General features: G+C 48.8%; 2 protein-coding genes across 2 annotated transcripts in view; both read right to left on the reverse strand.

Annotated features, from left to right (window-relative positions):
• Kif19a (Kinesin family member 19A) overlaps window positions 1-27,193 on the reverse strand; it is a 173,802-nt gene that overhangs the window by 79,436 nt on the left and 67,173 nt on the right. The window contains exons 3-6 of the mRNA XM_077670206.1: window positions 6,246-6,371; window positions 1,586-1,673; window positions 362-498; window positions 113-238 (exon numbers count right to left, since the gene is read on the reverse strand). Coding sequence (XP_077526332.1) covers window positions 113-238; window positions 362-498; window positions 1,586-1,673; window positions 6,246-6,371 — 477 coding nt within the window. The remainder of the gene's footprint in view (window positions 1-112; window positions 239-361; window positions 499-1,585; window positions 1,674-6,245; window positions 6,372-27,193) is intronic.
• LOC144138940 (endothelin-converting enzyme 2-like) lies at window positions 14,288-18,170 on the reverse strand. The gene is made up of 2 exons (XM_077671453.1): window positions 16,830-18,170; window positions 14,288-15,259 (listed from the first exon to the last, which is right to left on the reverse strand). Exons 1-2 carry the CDS (start codon window positions 18,168-18,170, stop codon window positions 14,288-14,290), a joined length of 2,313 nt encoding a protein of 770 aa, XP_077527579.1.

Consider the following 27,193-nt stretch of genomic DNA (forward strand, 5'->3'; position numbering starts at 1 on the left):
GTGAAATCTATGGCCCTTTAATTTACGTCTGTATACGGAATGCACCATCTGGTGTCAAGTCATCTACATGCATGAACAGGTCATTCCAGCCAGTTCGAGCCTGGTCCCCCACCTCGGAGGAATTGGTGACTTCAACCTCGGACAGGCCCAGCACTTGGTTTCCGCCCAGCGGGTCCTCCCTCAGCTCCAAGAAGTTGTTGGAGGTGTTGAGCAGGTCTCGGATGTTCTCGTTGTAGATCTGGCGGGAAAAGAAAGCGCGCCATGGATAACGCATTCAGGAATAGCACGGCTTTTGAGTGCATTCTCTCCTGCACACGAATATTTGGCGCGGACTTACAGCGGATATGCGATGTACACGTACCTCCATGTAGGATATGAGGACGCTTGTGTGCGTGGTGGAGTCGTTGTGCTTGGCAAAGCGGAAGAGGTCGTCGAACACACGCACCATGAGGCCGGGGCCCTTGTCGTTGCCCACCATGGTGTACGTCTTGCCCGCGCCTGCAAAGGGCCACCCCCAACGATTACCGTATTTATTCGGTTAAAAGGCGCTCACGACTATAAGGCGAGGGTGCAGTTTGGACAGTAAAAACGCCATATACATACAGAGCCGCGAATATAAGGCGGGGTATGACTTTCTGACTACGGATTTTTGGAAAACATCTCGCTTTATATTTGAATAAATACGGTAACTCCCGACTCGAGCGTTTTGTCTCCCTAAAATGTTAACTCGATAGACAAATACAACCTGCCTGCAAAATGACAGTGCGACCAGCCCAAAGGCAGAATGGCTGCCCCCAGGAGATGAAAATTTAAAGCATGTTATTGCGTAATCGTAAAACACATTGCAAGAGTGGTGGCAAAACGCAGAAAAGAACGCAGTAATTTCGTAATTACTTGGCTTAGCCAGTGTAGAACCAAGCACGCAGCGACCGTTATCTAAACGATGATCGAAACGGAAGCCGCTTAAAACAGGTGCAAGCGTTCACCACCTTTTTGTTTTCATAGCGGCGATAAGCAATAACTATCGTTTGCATTTTGTATAGCTGCTGGTGCACTTTTTCTTGCTACCGTGATTCGTAAGTGAATCCCTGTAATGCGAAAACGTTAGTGGCTAGGTTGGCAAGCTGTTGCCCGCAAAAGCTGTGCCATGAAAGTCTGTGACTTCTCCCACCGCAACTGACGCCGACGGCCACACATGACGCACACCAATTACTTCATCTAACTAAAATGTCGCAAAGACGGAAACCAAAGTCAGAGACCCGAGGGGACAGGCAAGCGACTTAACCACCACTCTACTCCGACAGTATGGGGAAAACGACGTTTGGGGTACTTTAAATATGAACGAAATGCCGCGAAAAGGAGAAAAAATTTGTCCCGTGTCTCCTTGCTTCGCCGCAGACATGCTTTTCTGCACAGACAGACAGACAGACAGACAGACAGACAGACAGACAGACAGACAGACAGACAGACAGACAGACAGACAGACAGACAGACGATATTTTTCGTTTGGGTGTACAGCCCAAGAAAGACTATCGTATTTAAAACTTCTTGCAAGACGTGAATGTTTTCGCACGTGGGCTCTTACCGGTGGCTCCGTAGGCGAAGACGGTCCCGTTGAACCCCTGCAACACATTCTCGACCAGAGGCTTCCCAACGTTCCGGTACACTTCCTCCTGCGAGAAACCAACCAGTCCCAGTGTGGAGACAGGTTGCACGGCTAACGTCGCGGAACAGCCGCACAGCCATACTCGAACAGTATGGCCCAGTCATACAGCACAGCCATACCTTTTTCTAAAGCCACTGCGCGAATGTAGGCCTAAGCAGCTCTGCTGTTAATACAAAACTTGCAGCCGCTCTGATCATAGAAGTTGCCGCGTATCTGCTCCTTTTGCAAATGTCGATGAAAGACGATAGTCGTCTGGCGCCCCTGCCAAGTAAACGCCTCCCTTCTCTTTCCCGCTCACCTTTCGTGCTGTTCCTCTCCCGTATCGCTCATCTCAAGATAAACACGCTAGAGGTTTGCACAAGTCAATTTAAATATGCCGCGTTCCACTGCTCCACGCTGGTTGCCTCGATGCCAGCGCTGCCGTACGGCACAGACTCGCATGAACCGAGACACCCTACTCTAACGTTTGTAGAACCACGTTGCCCTACTCCACATGCGTTCCAAGCGGAACGTGGAACCAATGTAGTGAAACCCTTCGTCACTGTTTCCGTTTCATTTTTTAAAATGCCTCCAGGAGCAATAGTGGCGCGGGCGACAGCAGGCGACGGAGTGAACTTTTTTTTCTGCTGCGGACGTAGTATTTCATTTGCTATCGCGAAAATCAAGCATCCATGAATTTGTTTTTGATTTTCTGCCTCATATTTGCGTGATGTCCTGTTGTTGTTCAACAATGTCGACAACTATGAACATTGCTACCGGACTTAGACGTTTAGATTTCGCTGTGGGCATATGAACTTATTGTGCAGCTCCTGTTTCACTTTTGCCGGGCGGCTGAATCGAGTTACAGGGAGGCAGACGAACAGACATGCAGACATACTAAAATTTTCATGTTCAAGTAGCCCAAAAAAGACTATCATCTTTAATAATCGGTGGCACGTATTCGAGCAACCGAACCGCTTGATGGTTCAGCCCCATCGAGTTCCGCTTGGATTCGCGAGCGTCAACTGAGCACCCGCTCTGTTAGCGTCGTCCACAAGAGAAACTTCAAAAGCTACAACTCACCCATATTTTGGAGCACTTGTAGTAAAGTTGTTCATTGTACGAAAAAGGGGAACAAAATGTCAGGAACACATTTTAGCTTTCTGTTGCTTCAAAATTGGGAAATAATGAACTTTCGTTGCTATAGTTCCTACCGGCTCATGAAAAGCACACGCACAGCCAGAAACGTAACTGAATGCAGCTACGTTTCTTGCGAAACCAAAAAAACCAAAAAGAAAAAGTTGCAAAAGAAATTCACCCTAAACACGCAATTCTTTGCCGCTGGGATGGCTACACAGTAACGTGCTTGCTTGTAAAACGCGGTGTCTACCGGTCGATTCTAGCCAGGCGATCCGGTGAGGCAGTTTTGCTTGTAGGTGCGCTAGGAGTTCTCTTTCTTCGAACGAGACACCGAAGGCTACATATACGGTGCGCAAGTTGTGCTGGCGTGAAAGGCTGCTGCCGCCCAGTTGCAAAAGGTCAAACGACCGCCATACACTTGCTATTTCGTTTCGGGCGCACCAATGTATCCAAATTTCGCCACTAGAGTTTTCGCGTTACACCGGAAGCCGCAAAAGAAGCCTCTCACCTCCACACAAAAACCTCACAAAAGAGCAAGAACACCACCTTCGATGCATCCAAACCAACACCTTTCCCCACCCAACTAGAGCCCACATTCATGTACCCCACCCTCTACTCCTCGGAATGCCGCTTCTGTGAGGCTCCGGGCACGCTTTACCACATTGTGTGGGGCTGCGAGAAGAACCCCAACCTACCCCCCCTGCCCTTCCCCTCCCCTGAGCACTGGGAGAGAGCGCTGTCCAGCTCGGACCCTGATGACCAGCTTTGGCTGGTGAAGAGGGCTCAAGAAGCCGGACGGTTTCAAGGGGTCCTGGAATGAGGACTCTTCCCCAAGGCGAACTGCTTTATGGGGACGTTTATTCCTCCTCCTCCCCCTCCTCCTCCTCCTCCCCCCACTGCCAGCTATCACTGAAAAAAAAAAAAAGAAGAGTGGAGGCTCTTTAATACTTGTCGTCGACTATAGGTCAAGGAATGCTGAAGGCAGCTAAGTCGGTGTTTGCACCGAATCGCAGTTTCACTTATTCTCGTGCACTAACTGTGACCGTGATCTGAGCTTATCTTACTCAGGACTCCTTTCAACCCGTGATAGCAAGTGGGGCAAAGTCGTACGGAAGGCGACCGCTGTGCAGAGGGAGTACCGTGGACGATTTCTCCCCTAGTGGAGTCAGATCCTTCTTTACGCCGGACGTTCCATACGAAAAGCTCAAATGATGCGCCAGAGGGTGAAATAGATAAAACAGACAGTCCTAAATAGCACGGTAAATAATTTTATAAGAGCGTTCAAAGCCAACACAGGGCAACCGTTTTTAACAGCGGAGCTCTGGTAGGTCGAGCCTTTTTGTCCGTCTACTGTAGGTCGGGCGTCACGTAGGGCTAGGAGCAGGTTCTCGGACCCACCGATAGAGGGCACAGTAGTCTCACTGAGCACGTTCCCCTTCCTCCCACAAGGGTAGGCAGAGGAACGTTTACTTGCCGATTCTTTTGCGCGAACCATAGACTTTGTGCGGCGACGGCGCTGCCGTTCTCGGACGAGCGACATTCCAGCCGACGCAAGAGAACCACAGCTCCGCTGTTTCGGCAGATTTCACACCGGATAGAACTTGGTTCAGTTTTTTGTAGCGTGAGCTACACTGGCCGAGGTTGAGCAGTTTCGCGTGGCTCCTGGAGAGCCGTGCTGCGCATGCGCGCGGAGCAGTGACATCACACGGCGCACAGAACGTTGCTCGTTTCCAGGCGTCTCTCACACACCCCACGCGCCCATCGTCTTCGCCGACCTCCGTTCCGCACGTGGCGGACCGGTCCACTTGATGATCACGCGAGGGGTGGCCGGGTGTGGAACCGATGGCTCGTGCGTCGTCGCAGCAACACCGGCGTACGCCTGTGGGACCAGCTTAGCTCTGGGGCGATTGGTGACGCTGCGCCGGAGCCGCTTGATAAATATACATGTGGCATGTGTCAAGTAATGCGTATACCGCGTGCGTGTCATTGAAGCAGCAGTAAGCATGGTAATCAGGCTAATCCTGGACAACCAGGAAAGCTAAGAATAACCAGCTGAACCTTAGCTCGCGCTACGTATATCCTGGCATAGCCGAGCTAAGGGAAGGGGTGAGTAATTGTCCGTTGTTCTCCTTCGCCTTCGTTTAAGGAGGATGGTGATGATGCTTGGAGGGGTTCGCTTGCCCTGCGCTGCGTTCTGATGCAGCGCTGCGGTTTTCATGACGACGACGACGCGATGAAATGGAAATGAAAATTTATGTGTTTAGACTTTTTGCATAGCAAACATGTTTTTACAAGGAGGATACTGTGAGCCCGTTGGTCGCTCTGTTCAGCTACGGCACCCCATTAGTGACGAGCCACGACCCAACCAGGGCTGCCAAAACCTCCCGCACTACTCACCGAAGAAAACTCGCATGCTTTCCCATTTCTCTCTCACCCGCGCTCGTTACGGGCACCACGTGGAACCGCACGCAACCACGCACGTCATCTTGGCCTGACAGCTGCTGCGCTACTCGTGGCGCTGGGCGCACCCTTGCCACGCCCTGGACGCGCCCTTGCCCTTGAGAACGGAAAGCTTTGTGGGGAAGTATGAACAAAATGATGGGGTATGCGTGGTCTGCGGGAAAGAAACAGAAACTATGCGGCACATAGTGTTGGAATGCGAGGGTATCCATCCAAATCTACATGAGGGAAATATTCGGCTTCCAGAAGCCCTAAGATTTAAGGTTAGCACGAAGGGAATTAACTTAAGGGCTGTCGACGCGACGAAAAGAAGATTAGAATGCTGGTGGATGAAAAGCAGGGAGGGGAATATTGCCTAGGACAGCTACCAACTGTAACAGAAAAAATAGGTATTTTGTGCCTAATAAGTTTTTTGTGCCTGCCCTAAGAGCAGCGCTAGTATTAAACGAAGAGTGTAAAACATAGGTATATTAGTTTCCTTGTAGGTTTTTTGGTAAGATTACGCGTCATCACCGCACTACAAAGGGGATGCTACTATCAATCTACTATCAATCTACTATCAATCAATCAATCAATCAATCAATCAATCAATCAATCAATCAATCAATCAATCAATCAATCAATCAATCAATCAATCAATCAATCAATCAATCAATCAATCAATCAATCAATCAGTGAATCAGTCAATCAATCAATCAATCAATCAATCAATCAATCAATCAATCAATCAATCAATCAATCAATCAATCAATCAATCAATCAATCATAATAATCATCATGTCTTCATCATATTATCATAATCATTATCATCACTGTGATTACGCACGATTTGCGCTAATAGGCAGAAGCGCCGAATACACCATGAGGAGGGGGGGCCTTTGCGACAGCGAGGCCTTTGCCCCATTGCCTGTCCGGTCATGCAACGATGAAGACATTGTCGGGCAGTCCTGGCCCTTAGCGGGTGGAAGCCCCTAGGCCTCTATAGTGCGTGCATAGGTACCTGCGAGCTCCTCTCGTCGAAGGTCCACTCGAAGGTGTACCGGTGGCTGATGACCTTCCTCTGGCTGCTGCCGTTGCGGTTCTTCTCGGCCGACTGAGAACTCTGCGGGTCCACAAGCAGCACCGTCTGCGAGGAAACAACGTCCAACGATATTTCGACGTCCGCTTGCATGCACGGTATAGCATACACCCTCTTCCCCCAAGAAGAATCAGTCACTATTCTCTTACCCGTATATGACTACCAAGATGACGGGGATGTGTATAGCCAAAGCGTCTTTATTTGATAATTCGTGATGGCTGAGGGGTACAAAAGGGTCGTTGGGTAAGCGACCAAAGACATAAGTGGCAGCAAAGGAGCATTAAAAAAAAGAAGTAAGGAAAATGGCTCACAGAAAAGTAACCGGACTGAAGATGTTTTGTAAATGCCACTTTGACTCCCAAAACTATTTTTTGCTTCAGATTAGGAAAACATTCGTGTGATCTAAAAGAACTTCCGACATCACAAATATGAAGTGAGAAAAAAATTTGGTTCATTCGGGCGGACCCAATGACCCACTGGGCACTGGAAAACTCTGGGCACTGGCTCCCCATATACCAATTGAATAAGAAAGCTACCTTTATCAGCATGATTTATGGTTTAGGTGAAGACCATAACGTAAAATTTGTGCTGCTATCATTTGCATTAACAACGAAATTGCACAATTTCGCTTTCCTGTCACTAGCCCATTGAGCCCACGTGCTCAATGCGATTTGACACGCATAAACAAGGATTTTTTTTAGCACACGTAAGTGCTAAAAGCACTTTGCACGGGGGTCTTTGTCAACAGATGGTGTTAAATGTAGAAAAAAAAAACCCAAAGTGCGAGAGAAAAAATATTGTTTGAATTGTTGCTCCTGAGCACAAAGTGCGAGAGAAAAAATATTGTTTGAATTGTTGCTCCTGAGCAACATGGGCATCAAAGGGTTAAATGCGAGTAGGTTGTACTACATGCAACCATAAATATAGAACCACCTCGTTTTGATCGACAGTTAGGGTTTAACAAAACTCAAATGCCGATTTCATGAACTTCTTGAACTCCGCATAAGATTATTAATGCATGGGATGGTGGAATAGATTCCTAAAAAGTTTCTTTGTATTGCGGGGCTGAAAGAACTACAACCGCGGTGACTCTTGGGACGTATACTTTTCTCCCAAGGAGATGCGCGGAAAAGAAAGAAATGGAGGTGTACTTTTGTGGCCTGCCTCACTGGCGAAAGTAAAAACAAACCATATACCGCAAAGCTAGAAGACGGCAACGAAGGGATCTGAAATGGCAAATGACGTGGAATCGGTTATGATTCTTGGGGTTGTCATATCCCCGTCGTTACGTAAGTCAGGGATGGTCGCCCCAGAGAGTTGGGGCAGAGGGGGGAGGTCGGCGCCCCAATATACACTTCGGCTGATAACGTGTCAAAGCGCCGTGCGTGGAATATACGAGCGGGATACGTCGCAGTCCGTTCAGGCGAATCCGATGGAAGCCGCCATAACAGAAGGAAACAAAACATATGAGAAAAAGAAAAAAAAAAGGATCCATGGTCGGGCACAGAAATCAGGAAGCAAATAAAATGACGCCACCGCAGAAATTACGGGAGCAAAAGTGGAAGCCGAGCAGTGCACGTTGGTCGCGCACAGTTCCTGGAAGAACACGAGTCACGTAGGGGCACAGACGGCTGCGTTGGTGACTGGACTCGCCGGCTTTTGTTGCTGGCATGCGTTGAAAGAGAACGGCCGCTGCCTTGTCTCGTTCCGCTTCTGTGTCAAGTCAATAATGCAGCGGTCGACGTCGAAGATGGGACGACAGGAGTGACCACTGGCCCATCCCTCCCGGGCCTTGCGATATTGCTTGACTACTTCAGTTCGCCGTAACAGCACTACCATGCAACATGCAGGCTCAAGCACGTCATCCGCCGGTTGTACCAAGCGGTTGACATGCCTTATTCATGTAGTTCCCTTTCTCGCATCTAAATGCTCAGCAAACTAGATATAAATTACCGTATACTCAACCACCGTTCTCAGAAGAGACGGGTGCATGACAGGCCTTCATTCATTGTGTGAGGGCACTGACCAGCACTCCTCTGTGAACATCATCGAGGACACAGCCAGTCCAACTGATAGCGCTTCCTCTTCCGTGTTTTTGAAGTTACGCGATCCTGTGGCGTCTCGGAGTGACCGCTTCATTTCTGCGATCATGCAGCGACCGGCGTCTGCGTGACATGCTTTCGGTGGGTGACGCGGGATGTGACGGTGGGGGGTGGGGGAAGAGCGTTTAATAAGCTGGCACGCAGCCGACAGGTGACTGAATAATTTACGCCTAGTTCCATGAGCATAACTCCGCAGGGCAATCGCGATACGACGCGGTAAACAAAAACCGTAAGCAACGCCGGAAACAACCGTTTCGGTCGGATTCATGCCGGAACTTGTCGGAAGGATACGTGTACGAAGCACCTGCTTCCGCTCTACCCCCTTCGTTCACAAGTTTTCGGTCCGTATTTTTTCGAACGGCACACAGCCCGACGTGTATGAAATTCACGTACCAATGTAACAGTGCGTTAATTTCCCTTTCCGGCTAGCTAATGCAGCACGCGGCGCAAATTTACTGCCGAAACAACAGGCTAGTACGATGCTTATACGAGTTGCGGCAACGCCGGGACGTCTAAGCCAAATTACTCTGTAGCTGTAATTTTAGCGAGGCTGCTTATGATGATGATGATGATACCCTCGAAGTTTTCGCACGTACCCACAAGGGGAGATTGGCCCGGGCTAACTCAATTGCCGAAACTCGCAAGGACCTCAAAATACTAATTTATTACAGGAAAGAACAAGACTACTTATACAGCGGCATCGCTTAGCCTCCGTAGTGGCTCGCTGTCATCGCGTGCATGCGTGTACCCACAAGGTGATTGGCCTGGCCTGAAGCACTGACTCCGTTGAATGCCATATTTGCAACCTTCTTCTCTCCGTAAGTCATAATCACGCAAAAGACAGGCCAATCGTCACTGGTTGAATAAAAAAAAATATTCTCAGTTAATTACGGCACTCTAGTAAGATAATTTTTTTCTCAGCACGTTCTTCCTCCTCATCTCCTGCGGAGTAGTGTGGCCAATTTATAACCTTCTATGTTCCCTCCATGAGCCCTTGCAATCATACGGGTGCCAGGTCTTAACTATCGTCGCAAGAACATTGTTCACACATACTGGTATAAATTTTTGAGAACTTTCTTTGGAGAATTTTGCTGCAGTGGCGTTCCGCCCTCAAATGGAGACGTCATGTATTGCATTGCAGCTCTAGTAATGTTGTTAAGCGGTTACTAGTAGCGATGTCATTCCAGCACAAGGTCGTGGGTTCGACTCCCGGCCGCGGCGGCCGCTTTTCTGATGGAGGCGAAAAGCAAAAACGCCCGTGTGTACAAAATTTCGGCGCACGTTAAAGATCCCCCCAAGGTGGTCAAAATTAATCCGGAGCCCTCCACTACGGCGCGCTTCATCGGCTGCGTTGCGTCGGCGCGTTAAACCCTGCAATAAATAAATAAATAAATAAATAAATAAATAAACAAATAAATAAATAAATAAATAAATAAATACACAAGAAAACGCTTTGGGACGCGAGATTCCGTTCGCTAGTGGGCACAAGCTAAGCATTTCCTGTGCGCACTCACCTCAATCTACTTCTTCGCTTGGAAAATTCCTTCTATCCTTTTATGTAACTGCGAAAAAAGCTCCGCTTTCCTGAGTCAGTAGCCTAGCGGTATATTTCGGGTTTTGGAAAGATCCACCCTGTTTCGAGACCCAGTGATAAAAATGCTTTTTTTTTCCCAAGACTTGCAATTCTTTTTATTGTAAAATGTTCCCTTAAATCAATTACAATAAAACCTGGATGTAACGACGTCGATAAAAATTCGCAATTTTTCGTTACCCGCAGATTTCGGATTAAGGCTCGCGTGAATGATTAAGAGATGAAACCAGAATGCTAGACATCAGTGACGGTGAACTCACCCTTCAAGGATTAATTTCATAGTGAAAAACTGCGGGGTTTGCGCCTGGTGCTTTTGTATGAGCTTAGTCGCCACACGGCACTTCAAAGAAGCAAGGTCACTTACCCCTGAATTAACAAACGTAAATTATGTACCACTTTTGCCTTTTGGCACTTTTCGGTGCCTTAACGCGTTTTAAGGACGAAACTTATGCTAAAACGGCGCCTTTTCGTAAACTTCATGCTCCCCTCCCCACTCGAAAGTGTGAGAGGGTGCTTCTAGCTGCAATACTGTACCGGGCAGCGACATTCCTTCTCTTTCTCGCCGGCAAAGACGGCATTTAAAATTGCGAGCTCGTCTTGAAAAGGCAAAACTTTCCTGTTTCTGGCAGCATAACTCATCACCGACAAACCGGTACCACAGAGAGCAATGGAGACGCACGACTACACACCGGCACGCAGCCCCCAAGCACCAATCTATACACCGCACTCACGCGTGGAAGCACACGGTAGTTTACGGTGCAAACGAAATTCGGTCAATTAGTGCATTTATTCAACCCATTTTTCAGAAAAAGCGCAAAAAATACAGTGACTCATCAGCATAGAGAATTCGCTATATCAACGTTAATCGTCGAAACGCCTTCGTTACACAGGGGTCGCAAACACATGGGCTTCAATGGGGGTAACAATGGGGAATTGAAAAACTTTGTTAAATCCAGAAATTCATTACATCGCGGTTTAACTGTAGGCGCATTATCTTCATAAATATAATTGGTTAGGCATCTTTTAGATAGGCTTGGTGGTAGGGAGTGGCGTGTAACACGCTTAATTAACGTTTTGCATCGCATCGAAAGTTCCGGGCTTGTTCCTATCTCGGAACGGAATATCGCCTTTGTGACAAAGCCAAGCTCACTCCAAAGCCAACAAAAGACTTTTTCTTCGTTTTGCTTTCCGTATAGAAGAAGGTGTGGAGGAAATGCGGAAGCGCGGCTGAGAGAGGAGGGCCGTTAAAGGGGCAATTAAGCAAAATAGAAGTCTGCTTCAGTAGAAAGACTGCTCTGTAACAATAACACTGATGCTAAGTTTATCGCAAACTTCGAACAAATAATCGAAGTATTAAAAGAAACTGCGGTTGATTCCTATGCCATAGGAATCGTTAAAACACGAAGGTAAAATGTGCGGCGAAATCTGCAGCTGAGCATGATTTTCGGGTCGGCGGCTGTCTTGTGGGTGTGCTTGGCGAGCGGCGTCCTGCTGGCGGGTCGCTTCGGCGAAGGTGCACTGGCGTCATTTCCGTGACTGATATGACGTCAGTGAAACGTTGTGGTATCGCGGGATACAAAACTTTCGTGTTAAAATATAAAACCCGAAAACGAACAACCATAAATATAACGTACTCTTTAGTACTAAAGGTTGCTTCCCCGCAAGAAGAGCCTGCGTGCACGGGTGCACCCTTTACAGGCCGCTTGCTTCGTTGTACTGCCGTCACTTCCGTGACCAATATGACGTCAGTGAAGTCTTCCTGAATCCCGGAATAAAACACTTTCGTGTTAAAAAAAGGCTTATCAAGCAGTGGCGACTACCCAGCCACGTTCCGGCGCTTTCTCTGTGACGTCACAGAATCTTGTGACGTCATTACTGGGCGATTTTTGTGGGGCCTCTAGTTACATCTGGCCGTACCACATGAATTCTAACGTGCAGCTAACAGGCTGGAGATGATGTACTTAGCGCTGGCCCGTATGACGTCACTGTTGCCCATATTACGTCACTGTAGCGTGGAGTTTGGAAGTTTTTCTGGTGTTTTATCGTAGGAGATAATTTCTATCATGGGTGGGATGGAGCTGAGTGTGTTGCCAGAGGCTAGTTCATCGTAGCCACTTTAACAAAACCCGCCAGCGTGACCTCGTCACAGCCAGAACCCACTGAGGTCCGACTGTCTAATCAAACTATCTGGTAAATTTGTCAATAAATTACCCTTTAAAGTAACTGTATATGACATTGTTTGTCTGATTAAATATACTGTTTTTATTCCAGTTGAACGCAGCGCGATTGCGCACGTTAGGAAAATGACTATTTCGTTTCGCATCTTATTCACTAGAATTCTGTGCTGTTGCAATGTATTGGCCGGCAAGTTCGGACCGGTCTTGTGTTTAGCGACGACTTCGGGTCGGTTGACTCACGCTGTTCTTGACGGCGCTGTCGGTGCGTATCGGTCCTTTTAGCTTCCCGTCAAACGGAAGGTCACTAAAATGACCCGTTATCTTTTCATTTCACTTTTCGGACGACAACAAAACAAACACTTACGCATAACCTTGTGCTCGTACGCCCGCTGCATAATTCTTTAAAGGAGAGGTGGGGATACGCTCACGTGCAAAGAATTTACCATCTTTTCCTAAAGAAGGTTGAGGGAGGCGCGAAAGCTAGGAGCGTGTCGAACCTTCACTGAAAGCGCGTCCAAGCGATCGCCAAACCTTCAGGATTCAGACCGCAAACGAAGAACGTACCCATTCGACGATTTCTCGCGCAATAAGTAAGCGCATCAACGAACGATCTAAATGCTTACCAACACGTCGTTAATGAGATAAAGGTACACTATTGTACTCCTTCTTCATAATCGATGCACGCATTGTCCTATCTATAAAATAACCGTTCCTTTTTCGATATTTTCAAGTAACCGGTTCGACAGTATGGAATCCCGGTTTCACGCACGCGCAGCGTGTCCAGAGATCTTAACAGAGCTTTTCGGTCGACCAACGATTAGGTCGACTAGGAAAGCTTTCGCTTTAATAAAATGAGGTACGGTGCCCGAACGCGCACTCTTCTTTGTAAAGAACAGACGTCATACGTGAAAATGAAAATCTGCGTCCCATCATTTTTTTTTCCATTTCCGACAAATCCATTTGGTCTCGCAAGCAAGCGGTAGTCACGCGGAAGGCCAACATTCCTGTGGTTCGCCGGTCAGGAAACCGGCCAAACCGACGAAATTCGATTCATCGACCCACATACGACTTCGCAAGAAGGCAGTACAGGCTGTCTTGCGCAGGAAGCGTGGTAAAAAAAGAAAAGAAACTTAGGTGCGCCGACATTGATCGAGGGGCCACCTCGAGCGTGTCATTCAGTTTGCACCGGAAAAAGAAGGCTGGCGTGATAGCACGCATACATCGGAAATGAGGTCTCGAATGCACATGCAGGTTCGGACAAGCGGGAATTCCGCGATGTCAGTTCCACGCTCTTAAGACAAAGGGCGTAAAATTAGGACTCGAAACAAAAGGACACGTAAATAATGGGTAGCGGCTCTTTGTACGTGATAAATTACGAATGGCAATTCCAACGAGAGTACGGTAAAAGGAGTGGACAAATCTTTTGCTGTTGTTGAACGTGGTAGAACCAAGTTTCTCGACCCCGTTTTCGCGCCGCGAGCGCGCACTGAACACCTACCCAACCGAACCGAAAGGCAAATCACAAAGACTACTCGGTGCAGTCGCCGGTGTAGGGCATGAAAGCGCAGTGAACACGGATGCAGTCCGCGCCTCCTTGAATCACTTCCGAAAGGCCCGCACCCTTACTCTTCCCTCTTGGGGTCTCTTCCACATCCGTCCCCTTGGAACAACGAGCGATTAGGCGCTTACACTGCGGAAGTGCATGAGGCGCTGGCTGGACATTGGCTGAGCTTCCCCTAACTATTTCCCTTACCCTCCTTTTCGCACCTCTCTTATTGTAGCGAATGAGGGATTAAACGATTTCACTGCGCAACCGCAAGAGGAGCTGTCTTGACCTTGGCTGAGCTTAAAGGTCAGATTGACGCTACGAGCCGTTTTTTGAGCTTCGTACCTGTAGGAATGGAGCTTTCGCTCTAAATGCTTTAAGCAGTAGAAGACAAAATCAGCGCTATGGGAGCGCGTGTTTGTGTTAACAGGTTACGTCAGAGCCTTTATTGCTGACAAGTGCGCGAGAAAGCGATTAAACCATTCTAGTTCAGAATCCCCGTTCTTGAAAAGTTGAACAAGAAAGCGTGGAATCACACGCCCAAACCTTTAGCCGGTTGCGGCTCTAAGCAAATAGCTGTCGGGCTGATTGTTCAGAGGTTCTTCGTCGATACTAGGCTCCGGAATTAGCACGTCCCAAAAGGAGCACGTGTCCTCGATCGCCATGTTGTCCGACGGCGCGCACCCGAACGCCTCGGCGAACTCCCGGAGGTGAGCCAGCGGTACGTTGCATCGCTGTTCGTCGGTCGCGTAGAGCTGCGCTCCGTTTCCCCCCGACTGCTGCGAGCAAAGCTTGAAGCAGTAGTTTATGTAAAACAGCTGCTCTCGCGTGAATTCCAGAAACGTGGGCGTTCGCTCGCGGTCCTGGATGTACGAGCGAAGCCTGTACGCGCCGAGGACGGCGGGAAGAGAGGCGAAGTCCGCGACGTTCTCCTCCATGAGTCCGTCCGCGGCGTCACCGTAGGACCTCTGGAAGCAGGCCACCTTCTCCTGGTACGCTCTCAGCACGTCAGGCGTCCACCAGTCGTCCAGCTCGCCCCGGGCGTTTCGGTCCTTCCCGCGGTCGTCGAATCCGTGCATCACCTCGTGACCAACGACCGCTCCGAGGCCGGCGTAGTTGAAGGCCGTCCAGGCCTTCTCGGCCAGGTACGGGGGCTGCATGATGGCCGCCGAGACGAACATGGCGTTCAGCTCCCGCTCGTAGAAGGCGTTCACCTCGAGCGGAGAGAAGCTCCGCCGCGCCACGCTCTCGCCAGCAACCAACGCGCTCATAGACCGGTGGGTGGACGCGCTGGCAGCGTGGAGCGACGTGGTCAGGTAGTCCTCGTGCACGGAGAAGTTGGCGTAGCGCTCATCGAGCGCCTCCTCGTCGTCGAGGAACTCTGGCTTGACTAGCACTTCGCCCATGTCTTCCATCTTGTCCAGGGCAGCCGTCCTCGTTGAAGCGTCCATCCACGGGGTTTTTCTAAAGATGGCCTTGAACTCCTTCCTTATGTCCTTGGTCAGCTTCTTCGCCAAGACCTGAGTGATGAGGCCAGAATGGATGTGAATAAAGAGAAGACTACAGCCAGGACCACAAAAAGGGGGTGATACCCCGCAAGGAGGAAGCGATACATTAACCGTGCCAATACGCAGCATCTTCCTTACCACAACTTCAGTGTCGCCCAAAACATCGAATTTACGCCGAACCACAGAGTAAAATGCTTTAGAAAGTATGGGAACTTCCTGTGAATTTAATAACGCAGTAGATTGCTGTAAGAACGAGACTATACAAGAAAAAAATAGTGTGCAACCGGAGAAATGTAGTGAGGGAAATGAAATCGCTAGGACCGCCGACAGTTGTAAAAGTTATAAAGGGTATAGCGCGACCAATACTTCTGATAAGACTCCAGTTCTGCGCACGGAATGCACAAGCTTGAATAATATTGATCAGGTATTAATAATTATAAGCTTACTAATACTAATAAGATTGATATTAAAAGTGCTTATAGTTATAATTTTTAATATTTTTTACCATTCGTGATGTGGGAGGTTGAAAAAAAAAGCCGCAAGAATTCACCATGGTTGACTTGAAGTTTCGCGACATGCCGTTGGTGCTGCATTGTTCACGAATAGCAGGCAGAAGCACGCCGAAATCCTGACACCTAATAAAAAATCACACGTCAAGATAGAAAATTCCCCATGACCGATGGCTAACCCTCGACGGTAATCGATGTATGAGCCCGTATAAAATGTTTGTATCCCTCTTCGACGCTGCCAAATATTTGACAACGACCTCGTTAGCATAGCAGAGATATCCTTAGCCAAGCAGAGTATACCCCAGCATACGAAACACTGAAACAGTACTCATTCGAAGGGCTAAAACCAACACATTACTTTCACCTGTCCATGCTGTAGCGTTTTGACTCCGAGCGCTATAGCTCAGTGACCTCCACCACCTGCTTAGCAAAGGGCTCGGGTGAGCACGTTTTATGGTCTTGCCCAGCTTTTGACCAATCCAGATAAGCTGACCTGGGTGCACCGCGCACTGTGCAGCCGCTGTCCCTACAGGCTTAGACAAACGCACTTCAGACCATGGGCCCTGCTAACCTGCGCTGTCATAAGGATCAGCTGCTAAGGATCCACGACCTTCACTCCGCGGGACATGACCTTTATGTGACCCATGCTTTAGTCGCCCAGCATTGGTCGCAGTTTGAAGAGGCTTGGCCCTTAAGGACGCCCAGTTCCTTGTAACCCACTGTACCCTTTGTCCTATGGATTACGCCTTCTGGAATGCCTGAAAGAAGGACGTATATAAAATTTAGAATACACCCACCCTACCCTTGCCTATGCTCTTGCGGTGCTGGGTGGTCAAAATTACTTGATTCTGCGTTTGGTGAATTCTCCACCATCTGCTGTGCGCGGTATGGAGGGCTAACGAGGATGACGAGAAGCGTGAGCGTAGCTTAAGCGTGCCCTCCACCTGGCCATGTTCGCTCTATCTCACCTATGGCTGCCTTGAGATAGCCATTAATAATACGATCATTAATTGAAATTCCAGGTTGTCTAGTCACCGACAGTTCGCTAACGCGTAAGTCAATTATGTCCTCACCTTAGCGTCCGGTGTTGGCGTTCCGCTGAAGTAAGGGTAACTCGCCGCTAGGGGCATTAGGTGGGCCACACGTCGAAAGCAGTCTCTAACGTAGCTCTTGCGGTCCTTGTACAGGAAGGTGGCCGCCTTATAGGAAGCCCGCGGGGCCAACTGGCGGTGTAACTGCCACCCGATGAAGGTCGATATGAGCGAGGAATTTTGAGAGAACACCAGCAGATCCGCCACCAAGACCAGCGCGTGCTTGTTGCCAACCTTGAGATAATGGTCGAGCTGCACCCTGAAATACGGCTGCGTGTTCCGATTGATTGCTTCGACCCAAAGTTGCGCCTGGTCGTTCGGGATCAGCGTGTGCAGTTCCCCATACGTCCCCGCCCACTGTTCCACGTCAGTGGTGAAGAGAGACGTTATTATTTCTGTGTCGGCCTCGGTTATTGTCGTCGAGAGCTCCTCAGCCACGGAATGGCGAAAGCCCGGAAGCTCTTGAAGGTAGGCAACGTAAAACTTTTCTAGTTTGCCCGTTTCTTTAAGTACGTTCCGGTACCTCAGCCAGTCGGAGAGCTCTTCCCTGTTCTCGCTGATGCTCACGGTAGGCCGTCCGCCTTCGTCGTGATCAGCGAAGACGTCGACTGCGAACATGATGTTTATCTTCCAGGCTAGAGAGAGTTCAACCATTAACTTTAAGGCTTTGGCTGCATCCATGGTTTCAACGTTCGGAAAAGGAGTGAAGATTCGCGTAAAATCGGAAAGCTTATTAATCTCGGACTGCTTCTTGTCGACGACGTCCTTGCACAAGGCGAACATCGCCGCGGCTTTGCCAATGGCTGACGCTTCCAGCGATTGACGTCTGGAACGTCTGTTCCGACTCACGGGGAGTTGTATCACGAAGCTGGACGATGCGTTACCAATCTCAAAGTGCGACGAATTGGCGTCGGATGGTACGAAATGTAAGCTCCTAGCGTAGTCTTCTCGACTAAACTTGTTGGCTGCATTTTCGAGAGCCTCTTGAGCGTCCAGCATCGTTTCTGCCTGTACCCTTTCGGCGATGCTGAGGTCGCGTTGCCCGTGGTTCCGAATCCACCCTGTGCAGACGAAGCGATAGAAATTACTGCACGGGGAGATGGATCGCGTCAGGGACTCTTCGAGCAGCTGAGTGTAGTTGGCCCTGTGTCGGTCGCTGTCTTTGTCTATGGGGTCGTAGAAGATGAAGTACCAGGCGAGACCCGCCGCAAGACCCACGAGACAAAGGCATCCGAAGGTGACCAAGCAGAGCTCAGTGTAATCGGCGGTCACGAACTGAGTCTCCGTCACGCTGGCAGAACTGTCGTCGTCGTTTTCAGCCATGGAGGCGTTCGTTGGTCAACAGGAAGTCTTCAAGCTCAGTTCCAGCGTGGAGGTCGGGTTGGCCGAGTTTTCTTCCTCTTCGTTGACAGGATTGTCGAGATGTAGCGGAGTCGGGTCGTTTGCAGTGCTGGGCCAAATTGGCGGTGATGTCAACGTAGATCACTCTGTCCACGCCAAGGTCTTCGGCAATGATCACTGTGGAGGGGCAGCAGACGGTGTCTTCGACGAAATGACAGTCTTGGTGTCCTGTAGGTACCGAACTGCGCAGGCCTGGAACAACACCGGCAGCAGCAAGATTGTCCTTCTTTCTCGTCGCTGCGTGGGGCGTGCTGAAATTTTGTTGATGATGATGATGATGGCCCATTATGCCGACATGTTTTCTACGCTGCCTTCTTCCGGCGGTAGATCATCGCACACGCGTCATTGCACCATTAAGTGCGTGGCTTTTCACCTGCTGAAGAAACATTAATCTGAGCACCGGCAGCAAAATCCTGTCAATAATAATGCCTCATCTGATGGGGTAGGTAAGAGAAGACGACGTACCGAGGTGCATACAACTTTCTGCTGCCCCTACCACGCTTGCCTTATCTAGGGATCCACTCTGTTACCTGTTACCCTTAATGACCAACGGTTATCTTGCCTTCAAATTACATGCCCTGCCCCACGTACCGGTACTCACCTACGGGGCAGAAACTTGGAGGTTCACTAAGAGGGTTCAACTTTAATTGAGCACGGCTGAGCGAGCAATGGAACGCAAGATGATAGGTGTAACATTACGAGACAAGAAGAGAGCGGTGTGGGTCAGTTAACAAACGCGGGCTAAGGACATATTAGTGGAAATTAAGAAGAAGAAATGTGTGTATTCATGTCGGTATATATGTGTGTGTGTGTATGCAACTTGTATATATGTATGTATGTACGTACGTGTGTATATACTCTCGTGATAAGTTGAAATATGAACAATGGTGCGCATGGTTTTTAGTATTTTATCCGCATTGTAAGCGAGGGGCGGCGCCTGCAGAGTAAGATTAAGTTACCAGAAGGCTTTCCCAACTTTTTACCTGATGTGCATACACGGCCCGTGGCCAGGAAGCGCGGCTTGTGCTGAAAATCACGTGCACCCTTGTTCTTATTTCAATTTGTTACGATAGTATGTATGTATGTATGTATGTATGTATGTATGTATGTATGTATGTATGTATGTATGTATGTATGTATGTATGTATGTATGTATGTATGTATGTATGTATGTATGTATGTACGTATGTATGTATGTATTTTTAGCAATGTGGGTATGTACAGTAGAACCTCGCTGATACGTCCCCCTGACTTACGACGACCCGCTTCTTACGACGGAACACCGCGGTCCCGGCGAACTCGCCATACAAATAATGCATTAAAAACCCCGATGATATGACGCTCGGGTGCACGCAGTCTGCTTCATACGACGGTCCCTGGCGCGCATAAACCGGCGCTTTTCCCATATTTTTCATGGCTTCGTCGCCTTTTCCTGACCTTCTTTCTGCTTAACCCCCGTTTGACGCTGCTGATATGCAAAGGTCAGCAGGTGAACCACACCACTAACTGAAGAGACGAAAGCAAGCGGGCGGGTTCTCGTGAGTGGGAGTTAACCTGCGACGGCGCCATGCGGCAGCAGTACGCCAAAGCTCCAACCGCGAGAAGTCGAAGTTCAGGTGGCGGGTGGACAGTGAATTTGAAGCTCCCATCGAGCCGCCGCCGATTAATCACGAAAACACATACGACGGAACGCCACGGCGCTGACCGAGCAGCCGATTTCCACGCCCGCTCGATTCAAGATTCTTCCTTTCTCGGCGCTCTTTCTCCCTATTTCTCTGCTGTCTGCTTATCAGCGTCTTTCAAAACCGCGTTGTCACTGCGCTCTTTTGTTTGCTAGAGTGCCACAATTCACGTGCGTCCGCCGCAAAGGCGGAACAAAATACAGGAGGCGATGGGTGGGGACATGTACCCTTTAGCAGCCCATTTTGGGCGACTCGCTGGCCGCCACAGCAAGTCACTGTAGCAAGACCACGCTATAATTTTCGCTGCAACGGTTTACTCGCGAAGGTTGTATTATCTTACCTATTTCGCGTTTCTGGGTCTTGTGGGAAACGCTAACAGCTACGTGTTGAGCACTATGACCCAATAGACGGAACGCGACCGTTCAAAGGGTGTCTCCACCATATACGACGATGTCGTTTTTTGTTCATCTCGGCCTTGTACTATCGTTCGTTTCGCTTGGCCTTGGTAGTTTCACACTCGCATTTTCTCCTCTCAATTTGTTCATACGCGTAGCGCGCGGCGCCTGGCTGGCGGGCTAGCTGGACGCCCTAAAGGGGAGGGGGGCACAACATAGGCGTTGCTTTTTTTTAACTTGGTATTCGAGCTACAAGTTCGCAAATTGTGCGAGAACGCGTTAAATACAGCAGCTTAAATAAATTCTTAGCCCACGTATCGTGTGAGACCGTCTACTAGGCCGGTATTTACCCGCACCCCTGTCGTACGACACACCGGTCATACGACGCTTTCTCGCGGTTCCTTGAAAGTCGTATTATCGGGGCTCCACTGCATATGTATGTACGTTTGCGTATACTTTGCTGGTTATGCCTTCAGCTCGGCTGTAAAGATTCCAGGACGCGGGGGCCACTTTTCTGAAAACGCCATGAAAGTAAAAACACCCGTTTTAGAAATTTCGGCGCACGTTAAAGATTCCCAGGAGGTGGCAGAGCCCTCCACTACGGCGAGCCTCATCGCCGGTGTAGTATTAACGCGTTAAAACCACATAATCAATCAACTAGGGTGGCAAATCCATAGCTCAAAATAAGAGAAAGAGGCTTACTTAAGCCGGGCATGCAAGGCAAAAAAAAATTCCTTCGTTTTTGAAGCCGCCCCTTTCCATACGGGCGATTTCCCGTACAAGCCGGGTGAACTTCCCAAGAGTTATTGAGAACCAGTTGGGCTTGTTGGTACATAGTTAAAATGGTTGCAGCGCATAGTTAAAGCATAGTTAAAGCATAGTTAAAGCATAGTTAAAGCATAGTAGTTAAAGAGTTGTAGCCCCACAGAAGGGCCGAGCGCCAGGCCGGGGAGTCGCTTGTACCTTTTTTACCGGTAGGTTCCCGGCGCCACCAAGGCACACGAGTGCACATGGTGCCTTCCACAGCCATGGCGGACGCTCAACTCGCAACCGCCTGTGGCAGGACATGCCGCCAGACTCTTTCACCTCCGAAAAATGGCGCAACGCGACATGATGGCCGGGGGCCCCGCCAGATGGACAAGGGTCAAGGGCCCCTCGCAAGGGTAATTAGGCAGCTTTCCAGGCGTGGATTCCCCTTTCAAGGGTCCGCACTCGACCAGGGATGCCTGTACCCGTTAACGAAACCGGTGGGTGCCCGGCGATACCAGGATTCGAACCCAGTACCTCCCGCATACGAGGCGAGTGCTGTACCTCTGAGCCATCGCTGTGGTTCGATAACAGGTGGACCGTCCGGTAAACAAAGTGGCTACTGAGAGGCAGGACTGGAAGCCGGCAAGCAGAGAAGGCTTGGTGAGGGGATTAAATGGGAAAATCCAAGAACAAAGAACGCATTTGCGAACCGCAAGGAAGTCGCACGTGGAAGTCTACAACAGAGGCCTTCGTCTTGCAGTGAGCATAAATCAGCTGCTGCTGATGATGATGACGATGGTTACGATGGTGAACAGCCCTCTGCTCTGATTGGTCATAACTGGCCAGCCCAGAGCAATACCTCTGAGTTGTGGTGCGCAGGGAGATCAGCGTCACCCTCATTATCATAATTACAAGCATATCTGGGTTCCATCGAGAGGTGGATTGAAGACTTCAATTCGTCCATCAATGTAGCTAAATGCGCGGTCCTGGTGTTTCCAGCATCCAATCCTGTTAACCTCTGTGAGAGTTATCGGGAGGAGATCATTCCTCAGGTAACAGCTTTGAAATACTTGGGTATTATCTATGACAGTACACTTGATTGGCGCCTGCACATAAACCACATTTCGACAAAAGGTGAACGTGCTCTCGCATTGTTGCATAGAATTAGCAACAGAAAAATTGAAGTGAGGAGAGACACCCTACTCTTTATTTACGGTGGCTATGTGAGGTCCATTTTAGAATTTGCTATGTGAGGCCCATTTTAGAATTTGGGTGTGCTCTCTTTTCGGGTTCAGCAGCGCACAAACTCCGTCCTTTTGTTCTTTTGGAGCGACGAGCACTGAGATTGTGCCTCGGCCTTCCGAGATACGTGGCAAATAATATTCTGTATTTGGAGGCCCGCTTGCCGTGACTAGAATCTCGATTTAAACTTCTAACAGTGCAGACTATTATGAGGACCTTCGAGTCTCATCTGAACAAACCTTTGGCATTGATGTCGGCTATAACCCTGCATCACTTTTTAACTTTCCATGGCCTCGATAAAATCGTCCTCAATCTGTTTATGCCCAAAGCTTGCTTTCACCCCTCAACGTCAGTCTTCCGGCAATCCTTCCGATGCTCTCTGAAGCCCTATCTGCTCCTATGCCCTCGACAACGCTTTCCCCAATAACGACAAACTGCTATCACATTTATCCCTTTCAGTCACCGTGTATCCATATGGAAACGCGACTTTCTTCGTCGTTTGCCTCGTGAAAACGAAAAGAGTTCATGCTGTGGAGCGGTGCGGCTGATGTTCGAAATCTACGGAAGTGAACGGCAGCACCATGTGATCTGGAATGGCGGAACCGCGCTCATAAACATCGTTTCAAAATGGACCCAACCAAGTTTTGTGGGAGCTCCGGTGCGTTGCCGTCCTAAGTTCTCTTTTACTGTGGCGTAAATCATTTATAAAGGCTAAAAACACCTCTTTGATGTGCAGAAATTAATATTTCACCTCCTTGTTTGTAAACTGCCTCAGGATATTTCTTATTTTTATAGGGAAAAGCAGGATTGAGTAATGGTGTCTCCGTATGCGGACACGACGTCATTTGCGTAATAAGTATTGTAGAGAGACTGAACCTTTTTTTCTTACCTCTAGACACTTGACACTGCTAAACCTCCAAGTATGGAATTTTCTGCAGTGAATATAATAATTCGTGACTGACAGGGTTATACTAACGGGTTTGCTGGACGAACAATATGGGTAACTTGCGCTGTCATGTGGTACAGTTTATCTTCGTTATAACGGATTGGTATCGGAGCAGTAAATTACAGTGGAACCCCGTTAAGACGTTTTTCACCGGACCGGGAAAACAAAACGTAACAGCCGGGAAAGCGTACGTGTGAGGAAAGTCAAGAAAATGGGCCGGCGTCTAAATGGCGTCGTTAAATTACCCCCAATCTAAAACTCCATTGTTGCCATCACGCCTGTATTAACGTATTGGCTCTGCGCTGTCATCGTGCATACATATTTTAGTGGATCTCTGAAGTTTTGGTGCGGTAATTGTTGAGCTGCTGCCCGCCGGGCTGACGTTCGGGGTTGCTTCGGCAGCGGCAAAGTCCGTGCCGCGGCATTTCTCCAAGTCGCCGAATGATCCTGACGGATTGAAGGCGTGGGAAAGCGCGATTCCGCGGGAAAACTTCAAGGTTACGTCACAAACTTACGCCTGACATTCAGTGTGAGCCTTCAGAGATCGGCAACCGTTGCGAACACATCGTGAACGGTCAAACGAAGGATTCCTCGAGCCAGGTGGACCCTGAGGGAAAGCGCGGTGCTCCGTATCCCCCCTAACATGCCCGAACACCTGTAGAAACAAAAACGCTAAAGCCATGCAGAAAACCACCCAAAGGGAGTGTTGCGTCCTGCCATTTTAAATAATGGGCCTTTGTGCGACAAAATTGGCGCAAGTGACGGTATCAGTGGTGTAGAAAGCACCGAGTGTAGCAAGGAAGGAGCAGCAGACGACGCGCCGAGACCGATCTCAATTAAGCCCCCTGAAATCTCAACGCTACCCGCAGCGCCACCGCCTGGTCGGCAGCAGCACCGGCCCGGGCCGCGGTACTGGAAGGCCGCGCTCTTTGCCAACTGACCTAATGACCTAATCTACAAACACAGCACGGCATCATTACAACAGTGCGGCGGCGCTAACATACCGCACTTCCAGCGTTCCGAAGTGAAACTTCTGTTGTAACCACAGTGATGATGGTGATAGAACTTTCGGCGGATGGCCATCTTGTGGCGGCCTCTCCAACTCACTTGTGGCTTCTTGTAGCCAATCAGTAACAAAGCCTGGTCAAGGCTCATCAAAAGCCAAAATGGCGTTGCCCAATCGGCTTCGGAGTGTCAGGTTGCGACGCATGATACGGGAACGGGCCCACAGTTGCGACGTTACAGCGGGGTTCGCAATACATCCTATGGGAGCTATGCAGGGACCGATGAAAAACAATGTAACAACAAGGAAAACGCAACAGTGAGGAACGTAACAGTGGCGTTCTACTGTAGTTCGTTATATCCGATATTCGTTGCAACAGTATCGGCAAAAATCGGCTTCAACAAATCGGTGATCTGGCTAGCGCAGACATTTCAGAAACAAAAATACAGGCTTCGAGCGCACTATAAACGAGGTAATCCTTCCCCACCTGCTCGTGGTATTTCAAACTAAGTAAACCAGAACACGATAGAGTGAAATTACAGATGAACAAAGTGGGTTGAACAAAACATGCCCGCGTTATTATTTATTTGTGGTAGGATGCCATCTTCATCAGATTGCTTTTCACAGCACTGAGAAGGATAAAGTTTTCCCCGTTGTCCACACATAAAAGGTCCTTTTCTACTTCCGCAGTTTCGGACGTCGGGAGTTTGTCCAAGTACCCTATCAGTCTTCCTCAAATATTTCTTTGTTATAGCCGATATCGGGCGTGTTTTCGTGATTTCGGTTCTGTTATAAACAGAATAAGTGTCACTGAAAAAAAGCATGGTCATTCAAAGTTCGTATTTACTTCGCTATAACTGCTAATTTGCTATATCAGTGTTCATTATAATGAGGTTCAACTGTAGTGGCAACGGATGCATCGCAACGTGCGTAGAGGGCGGCCGTGGTAATTTTCAGCCCACAAACTAATTGGTCATTTTATTATGGTTTACCTGACTTTACTCCTACATTCGAAGCTGCGTTTTTCACAATGGTTTTGACCCTAAAAAGGCTACTTCCACGATATTTAAATTTTGCTGTTATTTCAGATTTTCCATCTGGTTGTACTACGTCAACGTCTCCAAAATATTCATTACTCCTTCGTACCTTCAATTGTCTCGTGCCTCTTCATTTGCACAATATGCGCCTCATTTGGGGTCCAGGTCACAGGGGACCATGGCTCAATGAAACGGCTGATTCTTTGGTGAAATCATCTTTAAATGGCCCTCCTGTGGACCTCAGTCCCACTCCATTTCTCCTTGCGGGGGCGAAATTCCGCAGATATCAACGGCTAGGGATACCACAAGAAGGTGCTATCACAAGCTTGGTTGACTTTGCCCATATAGCTCACACTTGGGATGCGCGATTGTGCGAGTCCCGAAGTGTGAGTTTACCTTAATCAGCATCAGATGTAGAATACCGCAGCTTAGTTTTTATTTGCATCGCGCTAGTCTCACCCCCTTCAGCCTTCAGGTGGCTTGCGGTGAAAGCGAAATAATTGATGACTTTTTCTAGTATTGCCGCGGTTTTTATTTCATTAGGAGACATTATCTAGCCGCACCAGTTGATCGCCTTGGCCTTCCTCTGTCGATGTCTGTGCTGCTTTCGGTCGGGGGCCACATGCCTGGGGGTTTGTCACAGGGGGGTGGTCGCGGCCATTCATGCGTATGTTTCAAACACTAGACGCCTGTCCTGCTAACCCGTTCAAAAGATGGTTTTTCATCTATTCTCCTAGACATTGCATCAACCTCTGATTCTTTTCCAGCTCTGTGAAATAATTTTGTAACCGTCTCCCCAATTCAACTCACATGCTTAATTTATAGTGGCATAAGATAGCATAAGATAGTGGCATAAGATAGCCCCGAAAAGCCACTCCGTTTCTTGGCCAATCCCCCATGTGGGTATGTGCATCAGTTAAGGACCAACAACAACAACGATATTGTCATGTAGGAAGAAAAGAAAGAAAGGGCATACCACGACGTCAGTGTTACCTGAATTTGTAGGGGGACGGAAAGCATAAGGCCGAAGAATGTCCGACGGAGAAAGCGAACGGGACAACGATCATCCCACTTCTGACGACAGGTAATCGCCAGAAAAATCATTAAAAACCTGCGGAAGTATCTTCACCGTCAGCGGACCAGTAAACGCCGAAATGAGTTCCATTTACGCCTTGGTAGCCCAATCAACACCTTCTGTGCATAGCAACAGGAGAGGGTAATGTTAGCGCGAACATCTTACGGAGTGGCTGCAGCTAGTTCAGGCTTTGATGCGTCGCTGTCATGGCTGAAGGCTGCGAGATTCTCACTTTTGCAAGCAGTATCAGAGACCTTGTTGAAGAAGGATGAAAGCAAGGGAGTGAAATTTAAGAGCCGAATGGGTGTTAAGGAGCAACCTATATACGTACAACTCCTCATTGTATGAAGAAGGTTGCTAAGCAATACGGACTAGATGTAGCGTTTAGTTCCCGTCTAGGCTGCTGGCATGTTCCAGCGCATCGTTGGACGTGGAAAGATGGTAGTGTCTATTATCACGGCAAACGTGAGAATTAACGTCAGACATTTCTCACGGAAGTCGCCTCTCATTGGTTAAGCACGGATCGGAGAGGAGAGGGGGAGAGTGGAGAGGAGAGGGGGAGAGTGGAGGATAGACGCAGCCTTGCGGACAACAACAACGGACGCACGCAGGAAGGACAGGGCCACCGACAAATGATGCTCTCAGCGTCGCATCTAAAGCTGTTATTGCGCGGTTCGTTGTTTACAGATTACATGGTAAACAAACAAGTTAGTAACTGAAAATAGGTTTTGTGTGAAATAAAACGGCGCGTTTAAATAGAAAGCAAACGTGGTGTCGAGGATCTTTGCGGAGTATGTTGCCATTTGCCTCGAATT

The sequence above is a fragment of the Haemaphysalis longicornis genome, unplaced genomic scaffold (assembly GCF_048455015.1).
Source record: "Haemaphysalis longicornis isolate Haplotype H1 unplaced genomic scaffold, Haemaphysalis longicornis Haplotype H1 scaffold_5, whole genome shotgun sequence".
Lineage (NCBI taxonomy): Eukaryota > Metazoa > Arthropoda > Arachnida > Ixodida > Ixodidae > Haemaphysalis > Haemaphysalis longicornis.